At 45.8% G+C, this 23157-nt stretch overlaps 1 protein-coding gene across 5 annotated transcripts in view; it reads right to left on the bottom strand.

Moving 5' to 3' along the window:
* Positions 1–3035: 3035 nt before the first annotated feature.
* Positions 3036–23157, bottom strand: part of Myof (myoferlin) — a 169608-nt gene continuing 149486 nt past the window's right edge. For all 5 annotated transcript variants that reach the window (XM_045147019.1, XM_045147038.1, XM_045147046.1 and 2 more), the window contains 8 exons: positions 19057–19145; positions 18879–18974; positions 15020–15161; positions 12490–12589; positions 9081–9271; positions 6150–6259; positions 5524–5671; positions 3036–3612 (listed from right to left, as the gene is read on the bottom strand). In XM_045147019.1, coding sequence (XP_045002954.1) covers positions 3574–3612; positions 5524–5671; positions 6150–6259; positions 9081–9271; positions 12490–12589; positions 15020–15161; positions 18879–18974; positions 19057–19145 — 915 coding nt within the window. In that variant the 3' untranslated portion in view covers positions 3036–3573. The remainder of the gene's footprint in view (positions 3613–5523; positions 5672–6149; positions 6260–9080; positions 9272–12489; positions 12590–15019; positions 15162–18878; positions 18975–19056; positions 19146–23157) is intronic.

The following is a 23157-nucleotide window of genomic DNA, read 5'->3' as shown; positions in this document are numbered from 1 at the left end:
GCTAATATGCAGCTTGCACCTACTGGTGTGGCCTTTGAAATAGCCCGTATCCATCATGCTGCGTTGAGACGTCGCTTCTGATCGGTCCCTGCTAGTACCATGCCAATTGTGAAGATCTCCAAATAACATCAAAGCCTGGAACAGTGCTGTTTTGTGAAGCTGCTTTTTCCTCCTCCAAGAATCTGTCATTTAAAATATCTACTATTTCAAAATTAGATGAAAACTGTCGATCTTCAGTTAAGGTCTGATCAAGAGGCTGTAGTGCTGTTAGGATGTTACTGTTTGGGTGTGGGTACAATATGGGGGCCTAGCCTGTGGCTAGTTGGCTGACCTTAATGAAAGTTGTGATGACTTCACTCAGCTCTATAATAGAGGGTCTACTGGTACAGGGCACTCATCTTCTTGTCCCCACTATGCCACCAAAAATAGCAAAACTTGACTTCTCTTCATGCCTCCTGAACTTGGGATTCTCCTTCATGTGACCTGAGCCTTAAGAAATAGCCTTAAACCTGACCTGCTTTCCTCCTACTGAGCTGGTTCCCTGTGTAAATCTCCAGTGGTTAGCAGGAAGAGAAGGCAGCTTTTGGTTCTACCTTTGGAACCGAAACATCTGACTTTAACCAGGCAAATACAAGACTTCCACTCCTTGAGTATGTGCCAGGCCTCTGGTGTCACTAAGGCACTTTTATATACAAAATCCACTCAGCACTGTTTCTGCTCAGTGGTAGGTAAGCCTGAGGCCTGGCACAGGGGAAAAGGCAGGTCTGCTGCCCCATGACACTCTGTAGTACAGATCTTACAGGTGCGACCCTGCTCTCAGTGAATGAAACCAAATGTGATCCTGTCAGAATTTTCGGTTCCTTATTCCCCCCAGTCAGCTGTGAGACTGAGCTGTAGCTGCCAGTCAGCTGCTGAAAGAAAGGACAGCAGTGATCACCACACTCGGCTGAGGCCTGCCACACAGAATCGTGATGCTCCAGTGCTGTCCCGTCAGTGATTAGTTCAGTATACGCAAATGTCAACTGCATAGGCTGCGTAATTGCTACCTTCATGCATCTCCTTGATGGACTTGGGCATTCACAACTTTATTTTATGCAGATTTGCACCAAGTTTTCCCTTCTCATTCCCTACATATCAGCATTTTTTTAAAAAATATTTTTATTTATTTATTTGAGAGTGACAGACAGAGAGAGAAAGAGGCAGAGAGAGAGAGAGAGAGACAGAGAATGGGCGCGCCAGGGCCTCCATCCACTGCAAACGAACTCCAGATGCATGCACCCCCTTGTGCATCTGGCTAATGTGGGTCCTGGGGAATTGAGCCTCGAACCAGGGTCCTTAGGCTTCTCAGGCAAGCGCTTAACCGCTAAGCCATCTCTCCAGCCCAACATTTTCCAACCACAGTAACAAAATTAGCCAGATTGATTTTTTTCATTACTGATTCTTTTTATTATTTATTTATTTGAGAGTGACAGAGAAACAGGCAGATGGGGAGGGGAGAGAGAGAGAGAATGAATGTGCCAGGGCTTTCAGCTACTGCAAACAAACTCCAGATGTGTGCGCCCTCCATGCTTATGGCTAATGTGGGTCCTGGAGAATCGAGCCTTGAACCAGGGTCCTTAGGCTTCACAGGCAAGCGCTTAACTGCTAAGCCATCCCTCTAGCCCATCATTATTGACTCTTATATAGGCTTTTACCATAGAGTCAATCATGATATTATATACAAGCACATAGGCTGTTCACAGATGGTGCCATTGCAAAACATACTGTAACATGGATTTTGTATATAGACCTTTTGTGGTTGCTTTTTCTGATTATTTTCTTGGAATTCAGGACTGCAATTGTGCTGAGTCAAAGGATGCAAATATTTTCATCTTCTAGTACACTCACACAGGCATGTGCGCACACACATATTTCTCTAGAAAGGTGGGATTAATTACCTGCCACCCCCTTTCCCCCCCACACACCAAGATGGAAGAATCACTCTGGGGCCCAGGAGTGAGTGTCAAGGAGAAAGTGACATTGAGTGGAACTTCGTGGCAAGCAGGGGCTTTGACGGTGCAGGAGGCTGGCCCCCACTCCCCGCTCTAGGAGGGTACAGACCGCAGAGCTGATGACAAAGCTGTCTCTCAATGTCTGTCATGACAACACATTTTGACTACTGGGATTTTTTTTTTTTTTGACAGAGCGCTGGAGGAAATGACAATATCAAAAGCATGAGACACCTCAACAGCGGTCCCGAGTCTCCTCTGCAGCGGATCTGTCTAAATGCACCATGATCATGGCACCTTGTCTTTATGCTCTCAGTCGTAGGCTGCTGCTTGATTTTACTGGGGTCTCTCATATGTATTCACAGTCCAGTACTCTCACGTTTTCTAGAAGACATGCTACCTTTGGGTTTGGCCTGGAGTCACATTGTGTTCCATCTTTCTCTCACGATTCTGCCATTTGAGCTCCTGGTGATGCACTACAGGTTAAGAGATCTTCAGAAAGAACCCACTATCTGGGTTTAAGTTCCAGTTTTATCATTTATTGGCTTCTTGTCTTTGGAAAAGCTATTTAACTAACCCCTTTGTTCCTCAATTTCTCAAATTGTGAAGTGGAGTTAATGTTATTTGCCTAATTTATGAGGTAACTTGAAGAGTCAGTGAGCTTACACACATGAAGCACTTGCCCTATTGCTATGCATATAATAAAATACCTTTGCCTTTAATCCCAGCACTCAGGAGGCAGAGGTAGGAGAATCACCATTAATTAATTCTAGGCCACCTTGAGACTACATAGTGAATTCCAGGTCAGCCTTGGCTAGAGTGAGACCCTACCTTTAAAAACAAAACAAACAAACAAAAAAGAATAAAGTAACTTTAATAAGGGTTAGCTTTCTTAGTTATTATGTTAGCCTCACTTGTCACAAATTGTCAGCACTCTTAGAAAGAGAAATAGGCAAATGTCATGTGGTGGCATTCTGCCCTCTGAGACCAGGGGAATAGAAGCTGCCTCCCACCCAACTTGTTCTCCCAGCGACAAACTGCTCTGTGTAACAGGTGAGATCTCTTTATTTGCATTTATCACACAGATTGGATAGTGTCTCATGAAGTTTATCCATATAAAATATCACAACAATGCTTGCAGACATAAATAAGAATCACTAATTACTTTGTCTTTTATAATGCATAGTCTTTTATCTTGATTACAAATAAGAAATATATGACATTAAGATACAGATCATTTCAAGTTACACTTCAGCAATTTTCAAAACTTGAATCATAGAAAAAACACATAAAAAGATGATGTTTTTATTTTTTTAAAAAATGGAACCAGCCACCTTGAAAAATACTCTGGCAGATATGGTTAAAACTATAGAAAATAAAGCTTTTAATGCATCAGAAGGTAAGATAAAAAATGTTGCTTGTTAGCTTGACTTTCCTGGGTCTAGACCCTCTGGAGAATGATGGGTCTTGGTAATGCAGTGTAACACACCACCTGCTGAAGTCTCAGACTCCAAGTCAGACTTGAACTTGTGAGGCAGGATTCTTGCTTGCTGGGGGGACTCTTGAAAGAAAGGTGTTGCGTTCATTATGCGTTTGGTCTCACAATCTTCATTGACAAATAGTTCTGAAAGGAAACAGAAACATTGTTTAGATCATGAATGTGTTCAGGTTTCTCAGTCTTGGCACTTCTGGCATTTAGGACCAACGATCCTCTTGTTGGGCCGTGTCCTGAGCACTATGGGACAACTGGAAGCGACCCTGGCCTCCACCTGCTGAGAACCAATAGGTCCCACAGGCTCTCTCCAAAGTCACTAGGCAATACTTCTCCCTCAAACTGAGAGCCACTGGCCTGCACCAATAGAATTTAAACCGTGACGAAGAAATGGCTATCTGAAGTTTTTAATAGTCAAGCCAAAGGTACTATCTGTTACTAAAAAACGTTGTGCATCTCATCTAATTCAACAAGCTGGAAATATTATACTAGGGGAAAGAATACAGAGACACAAAACTGCTATTGTGGCTGTATGGCTATGCTGCCGAACACCAAATGATCGATACGATAGTGAGAATGAATTAGGGCCTCTGAAGGCCTCCTGTAGCAGCCAGTGTCACTCACCTTGTCTCTGCTCATCCTTTCCTCTGCCTGGACCACCCCTCTCTAGTCACCATATTGAGCCCAGGGGTCTCCCCCATGAAAATGCCCACAGCAGTGCGCCTATGGCAGTTTGTTCTCATCTCTGTACGAGATTGCCTCCCGCACTGCCAGCATTTGTGTCCTTTTACTGCCTCCCCGACCCCAGACTATTTCTGTTAATGGCAGAAATCATGCTTTGTCATCTCTCTATTCTAAACACATGCCCCACCAATTCCTGGAATGGAGGACTAAAGGTCCAGCATACATACATATTGCCAACCCCCCTCCCCATGCGGACATTTGTTGTAACTAACATGATTGAAGGGAGTTTAAGTGACATGGGCCATAGAGAGTAAGAGTCTGATAGACAAAATGTGGGCCAAGGCAGCAAGCTAGATAAGGCAAGGACTGTTTAGGACAGTCAGCTATCCAGTTTGGGTTGAGTACAGTTTGGGAGCAGCGACTGGCCCAAGAAAGTATGAAGGCAGGGAGTCCAACTGGAAAGGCTGCCCAGAACCCAGGTGATACTGAGAAAGGCTCGGGAGCTTTCTCTCGGGAGTTCTGAAGCCAAAGCCTTTTCAGATTTTAAAGGCTACCTGACATTCATGAGACCCTAAGGTTCACATCACATTAACATTTCTCAATGCAGAGGCTGGGGAGATGGCTTAGTCAGTAAAACATGAAGACCTACATTTGATGCCCAAAACCTGTCAAAATGCTGGGTGTCGTGACACACGCTTGCATTGCCAGCACGGGGAGGTAGAGACCGAAGGATCCCTGGGACTTGCTGGCCATTCAGTCGAGCTGCTTGGAGAGTTCCAGAACAATGAAACACTCCGATGGGAGGCTAAGAGATGGCTCAGCCTATAAAGCACTTCTCATATAAGCCTGAAAGCTGGAGTTCAGATCCCTAGCCCCACGTAAACTCTGGGTGGGTGTGGTGGCCACCTACAGTCCCAGTGGCCAGGAGCCAGAGATGGCGGGCTAGAATAGCCAAGTGGGTGAGCTCTGGTCTCAAGTGAGAGGGCCAGCCTCCATCAATAAAGGTGAAGACATCAACCTCTGGCCTCCGCACGCACTCACGGGCAATGCACCTACACATGCGCATGCCTACATACATACATACATGTACACGTGCAAACCACACACACACACACAGGATGGTGTTCCTGAGAAGGATGTTCACGGTGCGTCCTCTGGCCTCCCTAGAGACACGCACACGTGTGCAAGATGCACCCGTGCACATGGGCACATGCACACAATCCCCCCCCCCCCCCCCCGGGAAGTGTAAAGGTTTCAGCACCACAGCTGCTACGTGGGTGGTGGTGAGCAGCGGGCCGGGCGGGTCCCGGGTGGGCGTGCAGGCACAGGGAGGAGAGGGAGGGCGGCCTGGCCTCCTACCGGCAGCGAGTACAGGAGCACAGCGACGAAGAGCAGCAGAATGAGCAGCAGCAGCAGCCCCACGATCACCCACTTGAAGCGGCGCCACACGATGAAGCGCATGGTCTTGCACGGGTTGGTGAACCAGAGGAAGGACGTCTCCGGCCGGCTGCAATGTGAGAGATGCTATTACCTCCGCCACTCACCGGGACACACAATGTACCACATAGCACAATAGTTTGAATGAGAACGAAGAGCATTTAGAACACTGGAAAAAGACATGACTCAAAACAAACTCTACCAAGCCCTTCCCTGCCTTCCAGTCTCCAGGAACCTACTTTCAGGTAGAATTTGTTTTGTTTGGATTTGTTTTTTTATTCTTCTAGAGTTGGCTGACAATGACCCAGGTCCCCATCCCAGCTCCCTAAAGATGCTGAGGACACTGGACTGTGGTTTCTTGGGGAAGAAGAATGGTTAATGAGAGCACAGCACCAACCTCTCCATCCCCCGCCCCCCACATCCTACTATCAAGTACAAAATTAGAAGGCTAACAGCTAATCCAATCCATTAAGCCAATTGGAAGGGGGGCTTTCAGACTGCAGGTGTTTGGGGACCAGACAACGTGGAGAACAAAGAGGGCCTCTCACTTCGGTGGGTCGAGCTTGGGGTTCATGTTGGGTTCATCTCGCCCCTTCCCAGCTGGCCTCTCGTCGGCCTCCTTCTCGTTGAGGACCTCCAATGTCATCTCGACTTTCCCCTTCAGTAAAGCAGAACAGGTTAAACACATGACATCACGTTTCACAAATATTTTTACTTCAACCCAAGGAGTATTCCCCAAGCAATGATTTTTATTCTTGTAAAACAATCCTTAGATTGCCTCAAATTTTCCTCAAGAGATTTCTTCACGTTTCCTTTTCCATGTGTTTCTGAACCGACTCCATGTGGGAAACTGAGAGGACAAATTGCTTTCCCTCTTCCCTCTGTCCCTGCACCATCTCCACCACAACAGCATTCCCACATCAGTCTCTGTGTCTCACACACCTTCCTTTGGAACTGTACATGGGCCCAGGCTCCCCTCTGTACTACTAAGAACAATATTTAACACGTCCATAGGCTCTAAGAGATGCCAGCTCGCATTAGATACTGGATGTGTCTTAGCTGCATCAGTGAATGAAGGCATGAAGGAATGAATGCAGTCTTTCTGCTAACCGACTGATTCCTGAACGATTCACCGGCAGAGAGCCCTCATCCTAGAAAGATGCTATTATTGTCTTCCTGTGCAGATGAAGATGTGGAGGCTGAGGAAAGGTCTAAAGCAGCCCCACTTTTGCAGTCTGTTGATGTTTGAAACAGACTTTCTAGGACCTACTCCTTCTCCCACACCTTGGGAAGCCTCAGAGCTGGTGTCCCCTTGGGCAGAAGAACTCAGGCAAGCACCTCTGCTTATGAGCCAGGTGGAGTTGGGCATCTGATTTTGTGAGATGTTCAAGCCTGTCTTTGAAAGTATAAAATGATGATAATGTATACTTCAGAGGTTGTCACAGAATTAGGTAAGACAGTATGTGCGAAGTAGTCTACAGCAACAGAGAGCAGATCAGGGGTGGTGGTTTTTGTTTTTGTTTTTTCTAGGGCTGGGATGGAGAGAGCGAGGGACTGTAGAGGGCACATGGAAACTTGGGTTGTGTTAGCCAGGTGAGAAAGATAAGAACTGCATGTCTTCTCACATGTCGAAGATGAAGAAAAAAAAAACCTACTCCAAAGTCAAATACTAATTACTGCTGGAGCTTAGGGAGGATGTGGGGGGGAGAGAAGAGGGAGTTGAATATGACCAGGACCAGGACACAGCACACGCACATATAAAACATGCTGAGCTCCATTAGTACACAACTAATGTCTTGATACATTTTTAAAAATGAGATTATGAGGGGCTGGAGAGATGGCTTAGCGGTTAAGCGCTGGCCTGTGAAGCCTAAGGACCCCGGTTCGAGGCTCGGTTCCCCAGGTCCCACGTTAGCCAGATGCACAAGGGGGCGTAGGCGTCTGGAGTTGGTTTGCAGAGGCTGGAAGGCCTGGCGCGCCCATTCTCTCTCTCTCTCTCTCTCTCTCTCTCTCTCTGTCTTTCTCTCTGTGTCTGTTGCTCTCAACTAAATAATAAAAAAATTTAAAAAATGAGATTATGAGATTATGAATGTAAGGCATTTAGCCTGTTACCTGGTTCACAAATGATATTCAAAATGTTAATAACCAATATAGAATGCATTAGGTGGAATTTGTGACACGGCATGATGACCTGCAGTACTATTTATAATCAAAACTGTATCTTGAGGGCTGGAGAGATGGCTTAGCGGTTAAGCGCTTGCCTGTGAAGCCTAAGGACCCTGGTTCGAGGCTCAATTCCCCAGGACCCACGTTAGCCAGATGCACAAGGGGGCGCACGCATCTGGAGTTCCTTTGCAGTGGCTGGAAGCCCTGGCGCGCCCATTCTCTCTCTGTCCCTATCTGCCTCTTTATCTCTCTGTCACTTTTGAATAAATAAATAAAAATAATTAAAAAAATGTATCTTGAGGGCTAGAGAGATGACTTAGTCATTAAGGCGCTTGCCTGCAAAGCCAAAGGAACCAGGTTTGACTCCCCAGGACCCACGTAAGCCAGATGCACAAGGGGGCACGTGCATCTGGATTCATTTGCTGGATTCAGTGACTGGAGGCCTTGGTGTGCCCATTCTCTCTCTCTCTCTCTCTCTCTCTCTCAAGTAAATAAAAGTAAAATATTAAAAAAAAAATGTATCTTGAAGCTGGGTGTGGTGGCGCATGCCTTTAATCCTAGCACTTGGTAGGCAGAGGTAGGAGGATCGCTGAGAGTTTGAGGCCACCATGAGACTACTTAGTGAATTCCAGTTCAGCCTGAGCTAGAGTGAGACCCTACTTGAAAAAAAACAAAAACAAACAAAAAAGGAAAAAACAACAACAAAACCAAAGTTCCTTTTTCTATACTGAATTGATCTGTAAGCCCAGCATAAACTGCCTTATCTGAGAAGACGCATCTTAAGGAAATACGACCTCCCCACCATCTTTCCACTCTAAATACATGTCCAGTGTCTCTTACCTTCCCCTCGCTCCTCCCAGCCACATCCCACGTACACACTGTTTTTAACCAGCGAGTGTGTCTAGTGTGTGTGGTGTATGCACAGGAGCGTTCAGATGCGCGTGTTCCTTGTGCATGGCGCAGGGGCCCGAGGGGAGTGTCTGGGGTCCCCTTCCATTGCTCATCTGCTTGTTTCCTAGGGACAGGATATCTCACTGACTGGGAGCCCCAGCACTTCCCCAGTCTCTGTTCCCCTCAGGACTGGGTCACAGGCATGCGTGGCCATGCCCAGCTGTATATGTGGGTGCTGGGGAATTGAACTCAGGTGGTCTCAGGTCTCTTATGCCCTCCTGCTTTTGCAAAAGTGCTCTTATCCACTGAGTCATCTCCCTGACCCTAAGTCTTCCCTATCTTATCTGGAGTAAATCTATTGTTAACAGATAAGCCTAACAGGTCAGAGGAATGAATAATCCCCAGACTGGAAATACGCATACAGCCAGCACACGGCAGCCATCTTTGTCTGCGTAGCATGGCCACCATCCTTTCATGGACTTCTGTTCAAAGAGTGAAGCGGTCTTGGCTTTCAGAGGGTCCATGGCTTTGAGGTCCGGAATCATATCCAAATTGCATTTCTCTGATGACTTGGCAGGAAGGATGGTGTGATGCAAGTCAAGTTCCAGGAAACCTAGCCAAAGAGACAAGATGAAGTCCAAATGAGCTTCATGTGGCTCAGCCATTGCTCTCGGGTAAATGTAATGTTCTTGTCCGGGAGACGCAGACAGTGACTGTGAACAGGTGATGGGTGTGGTAGGGCAGGAGGCCATTTAAATTCTTTCCAGATAGGATGGAAAATGGCAGAAGAAATAGCTGTCCACTGCTCAGCTTACTGGTGTCTAATGCTTTCTTTCTCAAAGACATGAACATAAACTGAGTTCTATAAATTCAGAAAAATAGACTTTTATTGACAAAAAAAGTTCCACCAAACTCGAGGCCCTTCCTTGTATTTGAAATGTAGTCATTTTGGTCCTAAGCTACCCTGAACACAAAGGTCGTTACTTACAAAAAGGTGGAGGGCTGGATAGATGGCTTAGCAGTTAAGGCAGTTGTCTGCAAAGCCAAAGGAGCCTGGTTTGATTCCCCAGCACTTACATAAAGCCAGATGCACAAAGATAGCACATGTGTCTGGAGCACATTTGCAGTGGCTGAAGGCCCTGGCGCACCCATTCTCTCCGTCTCTCTCTCTCTCTCTCCCTCTCTCTCTCTTTCTCTCTTCAAGTAAATAAAATATTTTTTTTTAAAAAAAGATCATTTTGCTCCTGGGAACATCCCACTCAGCTCTCTCCTAGAGTGACCTCAGAAACAGGACCCTCAAGGAACATAAAAGACTCTTCACCAGAAACTGAGAACCCCAGCTGCGATCAGGAGTCTGGAGAAGCACATTTTCCGTTTTGTGGTAGGAGGCATTAACTCTTTAGAACCTTCATCACCACCAGTGTGAAGTGTCATTTGGGCTGGGAAAAACTTCTGTGAACCCTTCGTGTTATAAAAATGGTGATGGCTTGGGGTTCAAATGTATGGATTAACTGAACAAGATTCTCTGTAAACAATCCTCCAGCTGACACTGTCTTCAGCCCTTTCTGCATTTCCTGTATCCACAAACATGTTTACCTCAGCTTATTAATATTTTGTTTTGAGGAGGGGGGCTGTTTTAGTCTTATGTTTACTTTTGGTGACTGGACCAGTAGCTATTAAAATATATTTTCCTAATTTGTTGTTAGACTATTAGATTTGAATTCTAAAGGGTAACTGTGATAGTTTGATTCAGGTGTTCCCCATAAACTTAGGTGTTCTGAATGCCAGGTTCCCAGCTGATGGGGATTTGGGAATTGAATCCTCCTGAAGGCGGTATATTGTTGGGGGCGGGCTCATGAGTATTATAGCCAGTGTCCCCTTGGTAGTGTTTGGCACACTCTCCTTTTGCTATTGTCCACCTTATGTTGGCCAGGGGGTGATGTCCACCCTCTGCTCATGCCATCATTTCCCCCTGCCATATGGAGCTTCCCCAAATAAGCCAAAATAAATCCTTTATTTTTGCAAAAGCTGCTCTTGGGTGGGTGATTTCTGCCAGCAGTCCGAATCCAACTGCAACAGAAACCCTCTAATATTCTAGAAGTTTCTACCCACGTGCTCTATAGGTTAGCATACTTGTGTACCAATTTATTGGTTCTACCCGTATTAAGCACCAACTAAGTCAAAAGAATTAATTGGATTCTGTGAAGGGTAAGGGGATGGGAAAAGGCTTTAGCCAGCTTCTCTCCTGTCAAGAGGGGCCCCTGGGAGCAAGATGACAGGAAGGGACTGACCAGCTCCCTGCACACAGGCTGCGTTGGAAGGAGGCTGTGGCAAGTGCCAGAGCTTGCGGGAGGAGGGAAAGGCGTGCACGAGTGACTCAGCTGGCCGTGCTGTGAGGACTGGGTGGCCGCTGGGTGTGGAGAAAAGGAGGCAGGAGAGCCGCGGAGGACTCTGGGCACTTTTACCAGGGAGCTGGAGAAAGGAGGAGACTGGGCAGGACAGATAGGAGGTCAGGGAAGATGTGCTGACCTTGCCTTGATTTCAGTTATAGTAATTGGAGTGCCAAGCCAGGAGCTGATGCAACGTTGGATCAGGACAACTGCTAGAAGCCTTTCTTGTGGCTCTGTCTGCCTTTTGTGGCTTAGGAGCCATATTGTGCTGAGAGGTGATGGAAGTCCACCTTCACCTGAGGTGACAGTGCATAGGCCACAGGGGTGAAGGGGGGCGGGGGCTTCAGGAGAGCAAGCACTCCAGGGAGAGCCTGGAGTTAGGAAGCGGGAGGGGGCGCAACACAAGAAAGAGAGTAGCGGGCGTCTAAAGCGTGCCTTTAGGCCCGAGGAGGGCGGGCCCAGGGCGGAGACAAATGGCTGGAGGGACTGTTAGGACCCGGGGAAGGGGAGGAGGGAGACAGGAAGAAGGAAGGAAATGGACCAAGGGGCCTTGTTTGTTTGCAAGTGGTGGCAGGACTGTGGCAATCCCAGGGAAAACAGGATTTGAGGGGATTTTTTGTTGTGGTTTTCTAAATTGAGGCAAGGTTTCATGTAGCTCAGGCTGGCCTCAAACTCACTCTGCAGTCAAGGATGACCTTAAACTCCTGATCTTCCTGGTTCTACCTCCTGAATGTTAGAACTATAGGCACATGACACCATTCCTGGTTTAAGTGGTGCTGGGGATAGAGCCCAGGCTTTGTGTGTGCCAGGAAAGCACTCTACCCAACTGAGCTCCAGACCTGGTGCACACTAGATCACATTCATCTTTTTTTGTTTGTTTGTTTGTTTCGTTTTTTTTAAAAAAAATTTTGCTTATTTTTATTTATTTATTTGAGAGCCACAGACAGAAAGAAAGAGGGAGACAGAGAGAGAGAGAGAGAGAGAGAGAGAGAGAGAGAGAGAGAGAGAGAGAATGGTTGCGCAGGGCCTCCAGCCACTGCAAACGAACTCCAGACACGTGCGCCCCCTTGTGCATCTGGCTAACATGGGTCCTGGGGAATCGAGCCTCAAACCAGGGTCCTTAGGCTTCACAGGCGAGTGCTTGCTAAGCCATCTCTCCAGCCCCACATTCCTCTTTTTGTCTTCTCCACTTTCCTTTGTTCTCCACTCTCCTTTGTAAACCAATGTGGACCCAGAATAAGGAGGCCCTGAGAGTGTGCAGGGCCCACGAACAGGGGGACCTTTACCATCAGGGGGCACAGACCAGGGGGCAGGCAGGCAACGAGCATGACCCCACCTTAATTATAAGTTTTAGGAATTTAAATAATTGCTTCCAAGTTTTAATTGATCTCGCTAATTCCAAGTGTAGTTTTAAAGGAAAATTCTCAAATGTAAGTCTTACCCAAGTAGTCATCCAGAGAAAACTTGTCATTGTCCCATATCTGAATGATCAGTCGGGGTGGGACTCGGAATTCTGTTTGGTCAATACTCCAGAAATGTTCCTAAAATGACAAGAGACATGGATAAATCAAATGATCTCAATCAATGGACCCTGAAACTCTTACCTCTGACCCATGGACACAGAATCAAGGCCCAGGCCTCCACATTCCACTGGCTGTGACTGGCCTGTTGGTGGGCCTCATTATTCCGCTCCACACATATGGAAGGCCACTGGGCTCTCCAGGAGGTCTCAAGGCCACCAACTGAGTGATAAAAAGTCTGTCCCAGGCCATTCCCAAACAGGAGGTTTCCTACCATGTTGCAATCACTGGGACTTTTGATCCCACCTCTGGGGTTAGGGAAAGATTAATCTTCCCCCTGAAGAGGCATGCAGCCCACTTGGGTTATCCTCCTAAAGCCTAGTGTTGTAGGCCAGCCCTTAATTTCATCACTAGGGCATTACCTCTGCTCAAAAATGTTCCAGCTAAGAGCCTCGGATCCCTTGCACTAACCTTAGGTAAACAGAGGACCACAAAGGGGTCTTTCAAGTTCCCACTACTAGTTTCTGCCTTAGCTCAGACAATATTAGCCAAGAAAAATGCTTTCATACCTAGTAACTCCCAAGTTCTTCTGGCCTAGTCCTCAAGAAATCTGAGAGAGGGTCATTGTTTTTCTTGTTTTGATTATTATCTTGTGTGTGTGTGTGTGTGTGTGTGTGTGTGTGTGTATGCGCATGCCTGCCTGTGCATGCCGTGCACACATATGTGGAGGCCAAGGGAAATTTCAGGTATTATTTCTTAAGAACACCCTCCACATTTTTTTTTTTTTTTGAGACAGGGTCTCTCATTGGCCTGTAGCCTGGCAGTCATTCTAGACTGGCTGACCAGCGGGCCCCAGGGATCCACCTGTTTCTGCCTATCCCACACTGGGATTACAAGCACATGTTAGCATGCCTAGCATCTTTAAATGGGTTTTGGGGATTGAATTCAGGTCCTTGTACTTACAAATAAGCACTTTGGGGTGGGGGTCATTGCTCTGCCTCCCAGGCTCTGTGTTTCATTTTTCATAGTCCAGAAAGGTTCTTCTTTTCAGGGCTCAAAGGGCTTGGCTCTGAAGAGCTGGGAAACCCATGCTGCTTCTGTCACATGTCCCTGACTGCTTGTCCCCTGTAGGATCATGCTCCATGCACCACTGAAAGGTGGGATAATCTACCCTCGATGTAGGTAAAAAGGAGAGGTAACTCTCCCTCAGGTCCTACCTGACGCTCAATGCCCCAAACTCCATCCTATTCTGCTTCACCATCAGGAAGTATGTACATTTTGATCACATGTTGAGCCTCTGCCTCTAGAAAGTTCCCTGAAAAGATTTCATCCAACCCATCATGGAAAAGCGCTCACTACAGCACTGGCAGTGGATAAGACCAGCAAGTGGGCAGGGCCTGGCCCAGTGGGATGCGGGGCCAACACATGTATCCAGGGTGTAGGGAGAGGAGATGAGTAGGCAGATGAACAGGGAAAGCTGGTGGGATGTCAGAGGTGGGACAGGGCAGGGGACCTATAGAAGGCACGTGACTATCCAGTCAGTTTCAGGCCCCATTTCTGGATGTAAGCACGCAGATTTTCCGTGGAGACTTCCCTGGTTGGTTTAGACTGGTGGAATTCTGCACTGCGTCTTGGGTGACTATGGGAGGAGGCTCGACCTTGAATAGGTAGAGCCCTTGGGGCCCAGTTCCGGAAAACTGCTTCTCTTTCTGCTGAGGTTTGCTGGGAGACTGGTGGAAGCCTGCTGCTGCCGGCTGCCGCGTTGCCTCCACCAGGGAAGGGGTGTCCTGAGGGAGAGCCGTGGAGGGCAGCAGAGCACAGGGCAGGGGACATGGGACCAACTTATGATAGTATTGCTTCTACATGGGCTCCACATGCTCCCAAACCCTGCCAACCTCAGACTTGTTTAGGAATGGGAACCAATACATCACTTTTTTGGCCTAAGCCAATTTGAGTTGAGTTCTGTAATTAAAGGTGTTGCTTAGTTAAGTCCACAAGGGCCCTGACCCTCCCCAAAGTACTTCTGAAGGATGCCACTCAGATTCTGTGGCTTAGTAAGTAAGGAAAAAGGGATACCTCACCTGCAGTATTTGGCCTGTGTTTGAGTTGCGCCTAAGATGGAAAGTCATTAATGTTTTCTCATCCACTAGACATACACATGGCTTGTTGTATAGACCGATACAAAACTCTCTGACCGACTTGTCATCTTTTACCTTGTCACCAACCTGCTAGGAGCAGAATCAAATACCTGTGTATACTCCTAGCATATAGCGATGTGACCTTGGACAAGTATGCGCACCTCTGTGGTTCTCCGATTCCCCCTCTTTACCAAGTGGGAAACGGACTCAGTGAGCTGTGAGGTCCTGGGCAGCCCCGACCTTCTCTGGGCTTCGGAGAGAATGAAGGCGGCCCCACGGCCCCCGCTGGCCGCTAGCATCCTCCAGAGCTCACTTTTTTAGCAACGATGCAGAGCTGCTCAGCGGGGAGGTAGTCAAACGGGAAAACAAATCTCCAATTAAAATTCCCTTCACCATCCAAGGACCTGTAGTGGACATCTGTTTTCTGTTTGTTTTCTTCACTTCCAGGAATCCAGCTGAAAGGCAGAGGCAAACGGACTTAGCTCCCTGTGACTGACACGCAGAGCTGTGCGGCGATGGAGCGCGGCGCGGGAGAAGGACTGCACTTTTCTTGGGCGGGTTCCCGTGGCCTACAGGCTGGGGGTGATTTATGAAGGGGAGGCACTCACTTGCATCCAACACAGGTTGGAGCCAAATAAAATATCATTCTTTAAAAACCAAAGCAGGAAACCCTTTAGACTTCAGTTAGCAGGGCTGGGGTGAAATGCTATTTTGGGTACAGTGAAGCTTGTTGGCCATGGTCTTGGTCTTTACAACCATGACTCATTAATGTCTGTCACTGCTGCTCAAGGCTCGCTGAAGAGGAGTTAGCTCAAAGTTTTAGTATCTCCTTTCCCATATTTTACCTAAGCAAACAAAAAAAAAGACATGAATCAAGTAATCCTGCAGCTTCCTTTTTCATTATTCTTAAACGCGTGATAATCTTGTTAGTGAGACTGGCAAGGAAGATGTAAGCTGTTATTTCCATTCATTTCACCAACAGCATCTTAACATGTAATGTTTGGAACATTTTCTCTTGCTTGTGTTTGGCACAGAGTACACACTAGATAAATACCCGTGGAAGGAATGAATGTGCCCAGAAGGGAGCTGCTGTCACATCTGCCAGCCCCTGGTTTGGAACCAGAGCTTGACATTGTGTTTTAGATGGCAACGTGGTAGGACTGCATTAGAATCACCTGGGGAGCTTTAAAAAGTACCGATTCCTGGACCCTCCGGAGAGGAGGCAGGTCCGTGGTCAGCTTGAGGGTGGAAGGACAGACCACGGCTCAGGGAGCAGAGCAGGAAGGACATCCTTAACTAGGGCTTCTGATGGGTACATATGAACTAGGATTGAATGGCTGTCAGGATTCCCAACAATAGTGTAAACATTTCCATTCTACAGATATGGAAATAGACCTTTATTTATATCAGGTCATGTGGCCAGTAACTGAGAGAATTAAGTGCCACTCCCACGTCTGTTTATTATTTATTTATGTGTAGGTCTGCTGCTCTGCCTCAGAGGAGCATGGATGTGATAATGTCACTTGCTAACGTCGAGTCCTACTATTAGAAATTGCAATAGTATCAGTTGCTTAGAAGAACTTTTCTTTCTTTTTTGTTAATCAATTGACTGACTAGATAAATCAGATAAGAGAGTACTGAGGCTGAGGATGTAGTTCAGTGGAAGAGGGTAAAGGGCTTGTCTAGTTATTCTAAGTCCACTGGGCTTCACACACACACACACACACACACACACACACACACACACACACACACGCACACCATACATGTACATGAAGTTCTTTATGACTGTTAACTTTTCAACTAACTCATTGAAGAGAGCTCAGTCTCTTGGCCATGACCCTGGTAGCTTCATCTGTTCACCCATCCCTGAAACCTCCACATCATCCTTCCCCAGACTTCTTAGTCTCTGAAGATCTTCCCCTTTTTTGGTGAATCTTTTCACTTTTAATTCTTGTTGTTTTTGTTTTTGCTTTTCAAAGTAGGGTCTTGCCGTAGCCTGGTCTGACCTGGAATTCACTCTGTACTTTCAGGCTGGCCTCTAATTCACAGTGATCCTTCTACCTCTCTGCTTCCCGAGTGCTGGGATTAAAGATGCGCACCACCATGTGTAGCTTCACTTTTAAGTTTTTAAAAATGATTTTATTGGGAATTTTAATATATGAGTGTATTGTAAATTGTCCATATTTCTATCAGGTTATCCCTTATGAACCCTCTGCCCTGCCCTCATTCTACTGAGGGACCTCCTTAGTGGGGTTGTCACTAATGACTGTGGGTCATGAATGCAGACAAGTTAACTAAGCAAATACTTTCATTATATGTATCTGCATGTAAGCATGTGTTATCTCTTTGTATGTAACACACACGTGTAGTGTTAGGCATGGAATTTATGTACTTTTCTTTTCACATATAATATTTGTATCTCTCTGTCTCTGTCTCTCTGCAGTGCTAGAGACCAAACCCAGGTCCCAAAGGTTGGGGATACAACAAAGGTGGTAGAGTACTGGCCTAGCATGCACAGAACCCTAAAAGTAGCTTGACCCCCAATATCATATAAAACTGGGCACAGTGGTATATACCTATAACCCAGCAGTCAGGAGGTTGGAGGGAGGAGAATCAGATGCTCCAGGCCATCCTCAGCTACATCATGAGTTTGAGGCCAGCCTGGGCTACATGACACCCTATTTCCAAATAACAATAACAAAAACTCTCAGACTGTCAAAGATGCTAGGCCAGCTCTCTACCATGGAGCTATACTCTCAGCCTTAGAATCTAGATTTTGATTCCAAACTTTATGTGATATTTTAAGCTGTGCTTTGTTCTTTGATTAGAGGAGTTTTCTTTCAGTCCATTATTGCTTGAGTCTGTTTTCTTGATTTGAAAAAACAGAAAGCTATGAGAGACAAATACATTTGCATAGATATAATTAGCTGGGATTAGTTCTCCTTGGGGAATGGTAATGAAGTCCTGAAATGACAAATAATAATGAAGGCTCTGATGAAACAGTCTCTGTTTACAGTGAGCCTAAGTGATAGTCATTATATTATGTCTTTAACAAAGTTTTGATTGAAGGCCACTTGGGATCATAAGTGAAACTTTGTTCTCACTTATGAATATTTTACATTTCAACAAGTCTTGCCATGTACCTATCAAGGATGCAAACTCAGTCCATGTGGAATAGTAGTAATTCTAGCTACTGCTCACACAGTACACACCAGCTACCAGGCACTGTCCTAAATGCTTTGAGTAATGGAATACCCTGGATACTCTCAGGATGTAGGTACTATCATTATATGCATTCTACAGATGAGGATCAGGGAGTGTACCACCTTGCTCAGCAGGCGGAACACGTGGTAAGATTTCAACACAAGTGGTTTGACTCTGAAGTCTGGCTTTGATTTTTCATTTTGGTTTTTCAAGGTAGGGTCTCACTCTAGCCTAGGCTGACCTGGAATTCACTATGTATTCTCAGGCTGGCCTCAATCTCATGGTGATCCTCCTGTCTCTGCCTCCTGAGTGCTGGGACTAACGGCATGTGCCACCATGCCTGATTTCTGACTAGTTTCTTAATCACTCTGCTGTACTGAGCTAAACATCATGATCAAGACAAAGCAAGAATACATCAACATGGACTGCTTAAAACTGAATTGTGCAGCTAAGAGAGTCATAAATATGACATTTTGCACATTGCACATAGGCTCTCAATAAATACCAGTGGGATGAATTCACTTTACCTTAAATCTGTCAATGTTCTCTATTTTCCATTAACTGGCTATTGGCAATAAAATATATAGTAAAAAAACTGTGGAAGCTTTTCTGTGTTTTTAGGAGAGTTATCCAGGTAACAAAGGAAAATAAGGAACTACTTCTTAAATAGTCTCAGAAATAATAAATCTGTTTAACTGACTAATGAGACTCTTCTTTGTTAAAAGAGAAACTAAGAAATGTTTCTCAGTTCTTATCGTCATGAGACAGTCCTGCTCATAACCAGGTCTACACAGGTTTCACTTCTCCCTCTGCCTCTCCCCACTTTCCTTCCCTGGAGCTCCTAAGCAGATCACACTAGTGATATAATGTAAATTCAAGTGACTGAGAACACTGCACTGAGCACCTGAAATCATGACAACCAATAAGAGAAGGAGTCTGCGATGTCTCTTGCATGCTGTCCTCACCCTTTGACGTAGATGTCACTCATGTCCTCTCCAGTGATGCTCTTCTCATCCAAGATAACATCCTTGGTATTCCAGATGATCACACGCAGGTAGTACCTGAAAGGAACACATTTCAAGTATCTTTCTGCTCCTCAGCTGAGTGCTCCATCTAGGCCAGCAAGATCTCAAGATTACTTACTTTTTGGCTTTCCGGGGGGTGATGTTGAAAGGGGGACCTGGTGGGCCCAAACTCTTGGGGAAAACATCCACCCACATCTGAAGTTTTCCCTAAACCACACAACAGTGAAAAGAAGACTCGTTATATTATAGATGATAGAAACCATAATTTTGTACTCAGCTCCTCACAGATGGTAAAGAAGAGCTTTAACACTGTCCTTATTTTTAGTATATTTTTATTTATTTAATTGCAGAGGGAAAGAGAGAAGGAAATAAATCAAGAGAGGGAGAATGAATGGGCATGCCAGGGCCTCTTGCTGCTGCAAGCAAACTCAAGACACATGCACCACCTTATGCATCTAGCAGCATGTGGGTACTAGGCAATCCAACTTAGGCTGTCAAGCTTTGCAAGCAAGTGCCTTAACCCTTGAGCCATCTCTCTAGTCCTCATATTTCTTTTTTTTTTTAAATGTTTTTAATTGTTTATTTATTTGAGAGCAACAGACAGAGAGAGAAAAAGGCAGAGAGAGAGAGAGAGAGAGAGAGAGAGAGAGAGAGATTGGGCACGCCAGGGCCTCCAGCCACTGTAAACGAACTCCAGATGCATGAACCCCTTGTGCATCTGGCTTACGTGGGCACTGGGGAATTGAGTCTCGAACCGGGGTCCTTAGGCTTCACAGGCAAGCGCTTAACTGCTAAGCCATCTCTCTAGCCCCTAGTCCTCATATTTCTTAAGTGAAATGATTTCTTTGTGTTTACTAATGTATTAGTCGAATTGGAAGGGAATAAGTAGAGTAGAAGAGCAAGGTAAGACTAGTCTTGTATCTGCAATGGCATTTGGGCCCTCACATCCCACTCTCACTGAGGGCTGAGATGGCTGCATGCACCCATTTATATCATGTCTGCATTTTCCCTGATTAATAAAATGAGGGGCTACCTATCACTAACCCAACTTCTCTCACTCTCAAAAGACTTGGGGGCTGAAGAGATGATCAGAGGTTTGCCTGTGAAGCCTAAGGACCCATGTTCAACTTTCCAGATTCCACATAAGCCAGATGCACAAAAGGTGAGGCAAGTGCAAGGTTGCACGTGCCCACTAGGTGGTTCAAGCATCTAGGGTTCCATTGCAGTGGCTGTGGCCCTGGTGTGCCAAGTCTCTTTCTCTCTCTCTCTTTATCTCTGAAATAAAAATAATAAATAAAAATTACAAAAATTAAAAGATTATTATTATTTTTTTTAATTTTTTTTGGTTTATTTTTATTTATTTGAGAGCGACAGAGAAAGAGGCAGAGAGAGAGAGTGGGGGTTGCGCCAGGGCTTCCAGCCACTGCAGACGAATTCCAGATGCGTGCATCTGGCTAACATGGGTCCTGGGGAATAGAGCCTTGAACCAGGATCCTTAGGCTTCACAGGCAAGCGCTTAATCGCTAAGCCATCTCTCCAGCCCCTTAAAAGATTATTTGAAATTGGGTCTTTCATTCTGCAATAGTCCTCATGCTGTCACTCCCTCCGCGAACACCTTGCATCCGTGATATCAGTCCTAGTCCCAAGGAATTTCTCACTTACCTCAAGTTCAAAAGCCAGAGTAACAACAGTAGCATTTAACTTTGCACAGTAAAGTTTACCATATGGATGCTTGAGAAGGGGTGTTGAAACAATGACAAGCACGTCACTGTTTCCCTTTCCGTGGCTCACTGAGGCCCACCACCTGGGCGGAGGCTCACAGGAGCAGAAGGGTGACTGTCACTTGTGCCACCATCTTGCTGAAGCCCTGCTCTGACCCACTGACTGCTGCAGACTGAGCCCATTTGCCTCACTGGAAGCTCTTCCAGACAGGCTATGAATGCCAGTAAAAAACAGTGTCAACCATACAAACCAATTTATGGTTGCCAAACTATTTTTGGATGGTCTGTGGTCTCTACCTTCAGACAAAAACAGACTGGTCTTTGAGAAGGTTGCCAAGGAAACCACTAGATTGGCTTCCTAATGTATTGTAATCAAAATGAATTACCTGGAGCCCTTGAAAAGGGATATATTTTACTCTGATCCTGCCACGTTTCCAACTAATCTCTGGGCTCCAGGCTCTATAATACATCAGGCACACTGCAGGACATTAGCATCCAGGCGTCTCCTAAGACCTAGCCATCGTCTGACTCTAATGTTCCAGGCAGAAGTAAAGGCAGGATGGTGCATTCCTAGGGAGAAACCTACCTCCCTTTATCTTTTTTGAGACTCCATCTATGACTGGGGAGTGGGAGAAAAGAAAGGAGGATAAAGAGGCTTTTTGAGTAGAAAGAAGAAGAATAAGAATAGGGTAAAATAAAAAGAATACAGCACAGACTCAAAACAAAAAGCAAGTGACGGGACTGGAGAAATGAGAAATGGATCAGCAGTTAAGGCACTTGCCTGCAAAGCCTAACAACCTGGGTTCGATGCCTCAGTATCCACATAAAGCCAGATGCACAGAGTGGTGCATGCATCTGGAGTTTGTTTGCAGTGGCTAAGCTCTGAAGCACCTATTCTCTCGCTTTCTCTCTCCTTTCTTGCAAATAAATAAATAAAATATAGAAAAGCAAGTGACAAAATGATCTAAGGAATCCCAGGCCACATATGCCCATTAATTAGTGATATACATGTCTATAGTTTTGCAGTAGGTGCCAACAATAGTTGTATTAAGCAGATTAATTTTTTTTCTCCTGAGGCAAGTCCAACAGACTGGCCTTTTTTTAAAAAAAAAATTTTTTTGGTATTTTTATTTATTTATTTGAGAGTGTCAGACAGAGAGAAAGACAGATAGAGGGAGAGAGAGAGAATGGGCAGGCCAGGGCCTCCAGCCACTGCAAACAAACTCCACACGTGTGTGCCCCCTTGTGCATCTGGCTAACGTGGGTCCTGGGGAATCGAGCCTCGAACTGGGGTCCTTAGGCTTCACAGGGAAGCACTTAACTGCTAAGCCATCTCTCCAGCCTGAGACTGGCCTTTTTATGAGAAAGAGAGAGAGAGAGGGGATTGGCATGCCAGGGCCTCCAGCTACTGCAATTGAAATCCAGACTTGTGCACCCTAAGCCATGTCTCCAGCCCCAACATTTCTTTTTTTTTTTTTAATTTTTTTGTTCATTATTTATTTATTTATTTGAGAGTGACAGACACAGAGAGAAAGGCAGATATATATATATATATATATATATATATGTATATATATATATATATATATATATATATTTTTTTTTTTTTTTTTTGAGAGAGAGAGAGAGAGAATGAGTGCACCAGGGCCTCCAGCCACTGCAAACAAACTTCAGATGCGTGCAGCCCTTGTGCATCTGGCTAATGTGGGTCCTGGGGAATTGAGCCTCAAACTGGGGTCCTTAGGCTTCACAGGCAGGCGCTTAACCTTTAAGCCATCTCACCAGCCCCCAACATTTCTTTTAAAATGTTTTTATTAGCCAGACGTAGTGGCGCATGCCTTTAATCCCAGCACTTGGGAGGCAGAGGTAGGAGGATCGCAGTGAGTTTGAGGCCACCCTGAGACTACATAAGTAATTCCAGGTCAGCCTGAGCTAGATTGAGACCCTACCTCGAAAAACAAAGCAAAAAAATTAAAATGTTTTTATTTATTTGTGTGCGTGTGTGTATATGCCAGGGTCTTATTTCCCTGCAAAGAAACACTAGCTTTATGTCCACTTCTTGCATCTGGCTTTACATGGGTGTTGGGGAATCAAACTGAGGCTGACAGTCTTTTCAGGCAAGCACCTTGAACCACTGAGCCATCTCCCTTAGCTACCTATATCAGAACCCCTTAAGACCTATGGGATCCAGATATAGGCAGACATGGCCTGGAAAGGCTCATTGTAGTAAGAATCTACATAGAATATTTTGCCATTGGCCATGTCTCGCTTTGCTTTTCTGGAAATGGCTCCCCTTTTGATGGGATCTGACCTACCCTGTCATTGTATATAGCCTGTGATCTACCACTTTGTGCACTGTGGCCCTGTTTCCCTGGCTCTTTAGTCCAAGATGACATTCCTTCCTCAGGCTAGGCCAAGCCCAGTCACTGTCTCAGGCTCTGCTCTCCTGGTTACAGCTGGGTAGTCCATTAGTGGACACCTCACCTGGGCCTCACAGG

Source organism: Jaculus jaculus, chromosome 1 (genome assembly GCF_020740685.1).
Source record: "Jaculus jaculus isolate mJacJac1 chromosome 1, mJacJac1.mat.Y.cur, whole genome shotgun sequence".
NCBI classification, from domain to species: Eukaryota; Metazoa; Chordata; class Mammalia; order Rodentia; family Dipodidae; genus Jaculus; species Jaculus jaculus.
The sequence above is the reverse complement of the archived record's forward strand: the minus strand, read 5'-3'. Positions and strand labels throughout refer to the sequence as shown.